Source organism: Pipistrellus kuhlii, unplaced genomic scaffold (genome assembly GCF_014108245.1).
Source record: "Pipistrellus kuhlii isolate mPipKuh1 unplaced genomic scaffold, mPipKuh1.p scaffold_m20_p_6, whole genome shotgun sequence".
NCBI lineage: Eukaryota > Metazoa > Chordata > Mammalia > Chiroptera > Vespertilionidae > Pipistrellus > Pipistrellus kuhlii.
The window spans coordinates 54967403-54974789 of NW_023425562.1; the positions used below are offsets into that span (position 1 = coordinate 54967403).

General features: G+C 48.6%; 1 protein-coding gene across 1 annotated transcript; it reads right to left on the reverse strand.

Annotated features, from left to right (window-relative positions):
* Positions 1-3490: 3490 nt before the first annotated feature.
* DEFB123 (defensin beta 123) lies at positions 3491-7387 on the reverse strand. The gene is made up of 2 exons (XM_036418958.2): positions 7035-7387; positions 3491-4106 (listed from the first exon to the last, which is right to left on the reverse strand). The coding sequence occupies exons 1-2, from the start codon at positions 7297-7299 to the stop codon at positions 3961-3963; spliced, it is 411 nt and encodes a 136-aa protein (XP_036274851.1). The 5' UTR covers positions 7300-7387; the 3' UTR covers positions 3491-3960.

The following is a 7387-nucleotide window of genomic DNA, read 5'->3' on the forward strand; positions in this document are numbered from 1 at the left end:
GCTGCCACTGCCCCAGGTCTGGCTGCTCCAGTGCTGGCTGTTGTTGCTCTGGTTCTGGCTGCTGCTGCTCTGGGGCCTGGCCGTTGCTGCTCCGGGCCCGGTTGCCATTGCTTTGTGCCTGGGCACTCTAGGCCTGGCCGCCACTGTTCCAACATTCTGTCCTTTTTTTTTTTTTAAACGCATTTATGTTGCAATGTTGGCTGGTGAGTTGAGTTCTGACTTAGTCATTGATTTTTCAAGATCTTCTTTGTATTCTTTCTTAAGTAATTTTACTATCTTTTGCTCTCACTTGATTTCTTCACATTGAGAACTTCTTTGGTTTCTTCCTCCTTGTCCTGGGAGCTCAGCAGGTTGGCCTGTGGCGCCCCTTTGTTCTCTGCGGGCTCCCGCGCTGCTCCAGCCTGTTGCCGGGGTCGGTGCCGCCCAGGAAGCAGCCCCCGGCCTTGGCTCCATTGCCCGCGCTCAGAGGTCGAAGGCTCAAGGGCACCCCTCCCCCTGGGGGCCCCGTCGCCCGACTCCCTGCCGAAGCCCGGCTGGCCGGTGTCCGGTAGTGGCTCCTGCTCCCTGTCGCATTCCTCCAGTCTGGAGCTTTTTTTTCTCCTTCCCGCTAGGGGGTCTAGGATCAGAGTCCACAGACTGTCCTCTGCGCGCAGTGCGCGCGACTCTGGGGGCTCCGCTTTTTGCCACTCCCCTGGGATTCCGCCTCACAGCCCCGTCTCCCCCTGCCCGAGCCTGGGTCCCCAGGGTCTGGTCCAGGACTGGGGTTCAGAGCAGTCGAAACTGGGGCCCAACACGGCCGGGGCTCCTGTTTCCTTCCCTCCAGGGCAATCCCGCATCAGAGTCAACATTCCTTCCATTGCAAGCAATGTGCGCGAGTCCAGGGGCTCGGCCTTTTGCCGCTCTCCCAGGACTCCACCTCACAGCCCCGTCTCCCTCTGCTTGAGCCTGGGTCCCCAGGAATTGGCCCAGAACTGGGGTTCAGAGCAGTCCGGACTGAGGCTCAGCGCCGCCAGAGGCCCTGTTCCTTCCGGCTAGGGTAATCCAGCATCAGAGTCAACATTCAGTCATCTGCGCGCAATGTGCGCGAGACTCCGGGGGCCCTGCTTTTGGCTGCTCCCCTGGGATTCCGCCTCACAGCCCCGTCTCCCCCTGCCGGAGCCTGGGTCCCCAGGGTCTGGCCCATAACTGGGGCTCAGTGCTGCCGGTTCGGGGGTTCAGCCCAGGCTGGGGGTTTTATTTCCTTCCTGCTAGGGAACGCCGGGCAGCACCCAGCCCTCTCCTCCTCTCCAGCTGTGACCTCTCCGCGTGCGTGCGTGTGAGCGCGCAGCATGTCTCCGTACCTTAGGCTTTTTTTCAGCTCCTCTGATTTTCCTTCTGGTTTTCTCTTTCCTTCTTGTAGAATTTTCAGTCAGTCGACTACCTGTAGCTCTGGGCGATGTCCACTCTACATTTTAGTTGTATTCCATTGAAATTGTTGTGTGCTGCTGCGGTTAGGTGTCTACCCGAGCAGCCATCTTGGATCCTCCCCAATTATTATACTCTTCATATTATATTATTATACTCTTTCATATTGTATGTGATTATGAAAGTATTTCTTTTGTTATTTTAAAAAATATTTTATTGGTTTCAGAGAGGAAGGGAGAGAGAGAGATCAATGATGAGAGAGAAAAATTGATTGGCTGCTTCCTGCATGCACCCTACTGGGGATTGAGCCTGCAACCTGGGCATATGTCCTTAACTGGAATGGAACTGTGATTTCTAGGTTCATGAGTCAACACTCAACCACTGAGCCATGCTGGTTGCACTGAAATGATTTCTTGCTTAATGCTCCCCCCCCCCCCCCCCCCCCCCCCCAGTTTGTAGACTCTCTACAACGGCAAAACCCATGTTTGTTTTATTTAATACTAGAGGCCCGATGCACAAAGTTTATGCACTCAGGGGTTGGAGGGTTCCATCAGCCCAGCCTGCACCGTCTCACAGTCCAGGAACCCTCGGGGGATGTCCCACTGACGGCTTAGGCCTGCTCCCCATGGAGAGTGAGCCTAAGCTGGCAGTTCGATCTCCTTAGTGCTGCTACAGTAGTGAGAGAGGCTCCCACCACCACCACTGCACTTGCCAGCCATGAGCCCAGCTTCTGGCTGAGTGGCATTTCCCCTGTGGGAGTGCACTGACCACCAGGGGCAGGCAGCTCCTGCATTAAGCATCTGCCCACTGGTGGTCAGTGTGCATCATAGTGACTGGTTGTTCTGAAGCTTTGTCAATTTACATATTAGCCTTTTATTATATAGGATATACAGGATTGTATAACTAGAGACTAGTATGGTGCCTGTCAAATAGCTGATAAACAGATATTTGTACATGACTAAATGAATAAATGAATATATGTTTTTCAGGAATTATGGTTCAGTAGATCTAAAACATGGTAAAAAAAAATTCGTGCATTGATTACGGATGGGGATATGTTCTGAGAAATGTATTGTTAGATGATTTCATCGTTGTCCAATTATTACAGAGTGAATTTATGGTTATTATGGTTAGAACCTATGGTACATTGGACTTCATAGGAAACTGCCCCATTGTTTGCAAGTGGTGGTACCAGTTCACACTCCCACCGGCAGCATATGGGAGTTCCAGTGGTTAATACTTGTTTCTCCACAACAATTGCTGTGTTCAATTGCTTTAAATTTAGACATTCTGATATGTGTGCAGTAATATTATATTGTAATTTTAATCTGCATTTCTCCAATATTTATAAATTTCCATGTTTTTATCTGTTATACATAGCTTTTTTTGTGAAGTGTCAGTTCAATGCTTATTTTGTTACTGGGTTGTTTGCTTTTTTAAAAAAATTTGAATCTTGAGAGTTCTTTACATATTTTTTTGGGGAAAATCCTATATAGGATGTATAATTTTCAAAAATTTTCTTTTCTAGGCCTTTTTGACTGATTGAGCTTTTTCATTTTTTTTTTTCTGATCTTACAATTCTTAAGGCACTTAGTGTTCATAACTTTTATCTCTCTTTTTAAAAAAGCCTTATTTTTATATATTGAGAACACAAAAATACTTAAAAAATATAAAAGTATAAAAACAATAATAATATCTCTATCTCTACCAACCTGATTAAAAAAACAGAATATCAGCATCACTTCTTCTAATTTCTATATTCTTAGAGTTAGCCATTAACTTACATTTGTGCTTTATTGATAGTTTTGTTATCTATGTCTATGTCTCTAACAAAATTATTTGCTTATATGTGCACAATTTTGATTAAATTCTGGGGGAAATTAAAAAAAAGATTTTGGTTTGAATTTATGATTCAATTGGTATAAACATTGACATCTCTAAGATATCAAGTTTTCTAATTCATGAACATGGTATACCTCTCTATTAATTTAGGCTTTCTATAAAGGCTTCTAATTTTCTGCATAAAATTTTGAACATCTTTTTGTAAGGTTTGAGGCGCAGGAAACGGGAGTCAGGGACCAAGGGATGTTAAAGGAGGAAGTTTATTCCGCACTAATGAGCAAGATTCATTATAGAGGAGGAGGGTAGAAAGACCAGGATTAGAGGAGAAGGAATAGGAGGGACCTAGCCGAACTGCCTCTGCAGACTGGAGAGGCAGCAACCCCTGCAGAGGTGAAGACGCCTTTTAAAGGGAGGAACAGGAAGGGGTTGGGCCCAGGGCACTCGGCACACGCTGATTGGTGGTTCAATGTCTCAGGGATGTCCCGCGCAGATGCCGGTTATGTCATAACTCCATCCACCAGTTGTGGGGAGGGAGGATCTATGGCTTTTGTTTGAAATATTAACAGGTATTGTGATACAGGGAAGGGGCAAGGTAAACTGATGGGCTAACACAGGAATTAGCCGGAGGTGTTTATTGATAGAATTCAGGAATCCTTAGGGTTCAAACTCAGAATAGCATCATGTGCATTTTTATGGCTTTAGGCTTCAGAGAACTCAGAATAACCAGGGCTGTTGTTTTGGCTGATACTTGGGCTTCACACAGCACGGTTTATTATTTGTGCAGTAAACATAGATCTTTTCTTTCTTGAAGCACGTGCTGCGGCATTTGCCAAGAAGATTCCAGCATTTTTGGGTGCCACCTGACACGAAAAATGAGAGAAGAATGGAAACAACGTCAGTCCTAAGAAGAGATCGGGTCTGGATTTGAACTGTTTATAAAAAGGATTAAAACAGATGTGATAGGAGACCCTCAGTTTCCCCTGCTGCCCTTTCTCTTTTCTTCTTTCCTTTCCTTTAAAAAAATTATGGTAAAGTACAAATAATATAAATTGTACCAGTTTAAGCATTTTAAACTGTACAGTTCAGGGGCATTAAGTAAATTCACAATGTTGAACAACCACCATCACCATCTAGTTCCAGAACTTTCAAAATCATCCCAAACAGAAACCCTGCATCTATGTATGCTTATTTCCCCTCCTCCCAGCCCTGGGCAATCACCTCATATTTCACCTCGGCAAGCCAGACTGATGGTGACCTATCAGCAAGCTAGGATCCAAGGCTTCCCCACTATTGGCCTGCTGGTCGACCTACGACATAGAGACAACTAATTTGAGAAAAGTAGGGGCAAGAGAATCTTTTGCTATAAATACCCAGATTGGTCTGGACAAACGGCCAGCATTCCTTGCCCAGTTATCACTAACAAACTGGACACAGCACTTCATGGCGCCACCTGGAGGAGGATTAGAAGTGGCCGAGCATCTCCCTCTGCTTTCCTGCGGCATAAGATAGACCAGAAGGTCCCTAATGCTCCGTGTCTCTGGTTAGGAAAACCAGAGAGAAGCTAAGAGCCTGTGGGTCTTATCAGGAGTAGACCTCTACGCTTAAGGCAGTGGGAAGGGGTGTGAACAGACTAAACCTGGGGGCCAGATGGAAGATTTGGCTGATAAAGGGCTGAGCCAGAGGGGCTCTGCCAGGATTGAGATTGTATCAGCCATGGGATCCTGTAGCAAGTGCCAGCAGGACACTCTCTGACCATAAATCAGGAAGGACATCCTCCTAAAAGCCAGTGAAGGTTCAGCCTAGGGCCCTAACCCAATTCCTTATGCTCCTGACAAAGGGCCTTTGCACCCCCAGATTGATTGTTCTACCCCACAAATCCACACGGCTTATCCCTTATCCTCCCTCAGGTCACAATGAGCCAGTCCATGAGCACACCTTTAAAATGGCAAATCCACTCCTCTCATATTTGCTATCCCCCTTTCTTGTCTATTCTGTTCATTATATTAATATTCATCATTTGAAATTCCATGTTTCATTTAGTTACATTTTTTTTTTTCTGTCTCCCTCAATAGAATGTAAGCTCCAGGAGGACAGAGATTTTGCTTATCTTGCTTTGTTCTGATTGGTTCACTGCTCTTTCTCTTGAACCTATCACATTGCCTGGAACATCAACTCTATCCAACCACGTTAACTGAATGAACCACTGAATGAAATCATGATATATCAAATTACTGTCTCTTAAACCCAATTCTATTCTAGGAAGAAAAAGGGAATAAGAAAAGAGAAATGCTAAAAGACTGAATATTTACTCAGAGGGACAGAATGAATTTGGTAACCAGTTTAAGCCAGAAAGGCTGAATATTTAACTGCTGAGTTTAGGCAGAACTCCTATGGTCCATCTCTTTCCCAACTGTCCCACCAGCATGATGGCAGATCCAGGGGGAATTCAGATAAGTTACACAAAATAGAGAAGCTACATGCTTTTGACACCAAAATTTCAGTGTGTTCATCGCTGTTCCCTCAACCTGGCATTGCTACACAGGCATGATTGCAACAGTTCAAGAAAGGAGGACATTGCTGAAACTGGTTTGGCTCAGTGGATAGAGTGTTGGACTGGAGACTGAAGGGTCTCAGGTTCTATTGTGGTCAAGGGCCTGTACCTTGGCTGTGGGCACATCCCAGTAAGGGGTGTGCAGGGAGGCAGCTGATAAATGTTTCTAACTCTCTCTCTCCCTTCCTCTGTAAAAGAAATAAAATAAAAAAATCAATAAAATATTAAGAAAAAGAAAGAAAGAAAGAAAGAAAGAAAGAAAGAAAGAAAGAAAAAGAAAAAAGAAAGGAGGACAATGACACTGAGCAGCCAGGCTGCTTGCTGGGGGTCCCAGTGTGAGAAAAAGCGGGGCAGTTTCTAACCGGGTTCTGGGCTTCTCCTCTTTACCGCAGGAGAGCTGTTTCAGGCATTTTCCCACAGGCAGACACAAGGCCTGCGGTCAGCCTGTTTGAGGAAATTCACATGTTCCCACCCCTGGGAAGGTCAGAGGACAGCCTGGGGGTGGCCGTGGAGCAGGAGGGGCAGGTGGCTCGGGCTGGAGTGGGTGGAAGGGGCAAGTCTGATGATGGCCCTTCTCTTCCTCAGCCTTCCCATGGCTCCCTCCCGGCATTCCAGGCCCAGTCTCGGCTTTCCCATGCCCCCGCCCCTCACCCCCTCCTCCAGTTGTGCCAGCTTCCTAAGGCACCGTGATCTCTGTCACATCTGGACTCCGCAGAAGGTGATTTCTGCAGGGCACCTTCTCGACTGCCACCTCTTTCCCTTCCCCTTCTAACTTCTGCCCATTTTCCAGGGCGTGGGAGGAGCCCTCCGGGAGGGTTCCCCTGGCCCTCGGGCTGGTTTCCCCCCCCCGCACCCCCCCCATGGGCACCCCAGCCTCCTGGTCCCCTTTATCTCAGCTGGAGTCACTCTGGGTTGTACATGGCATCTGTCAGCGCCCCCAGGGCCAGGCCATTTACCTCTGTGACCCCGGCTCCCCACACAGGCTCCGGCGCAGAGACAGCAGGAGGAAACAGGAGCTTTTCTCTCCTGTTCCGGGCTGTGACCTTGACTCAGCCAGGTTATTGTGGGGACTATTTTGCGAAAGCGTCACTACTGTCCTCTGCTCTTCCTACTTCTCTTGTCCATCCCTTCCATGGTGCTGGGCCCCCTGGCCATGCCCCCGGGCAGCAGGGATGGCGTGGCTGAGATCCGCACCTGCTGGTGACGGTGCCCTCCAGCCGGCTGACCGGGGACCTACCTGGCGGGAGCTGGGACAGGAGCAGCAGGGCAGTCACAGTCAGCAAGAGGAGCTTCATGGCTGGAAGCGGCCCAAGGTGCAGCTGCAAGTCCCGGGCGAAGGCAGAGCTGATGGGGGAGAGCTCCGGCCTCTCCGGCTGGCGCTCCCTCTGGCCAATCGGAACAGCTGCCGCCCACAGTGCCCTCAGCGCCCACGGGCACAGCCCCCGCGCCCCTGAGCTGCAGGGTGCAGCCACGCACCCAGCTGGCAGGCCGCCTTCCGTCATTCAGGTCAGCAGGGACAGCTAGGGCAACAGCAGGGCCCTGGGTCCAAGACTTGCACGCTTCCTTCCACCCAGCTCTAAAGCAAGGGGC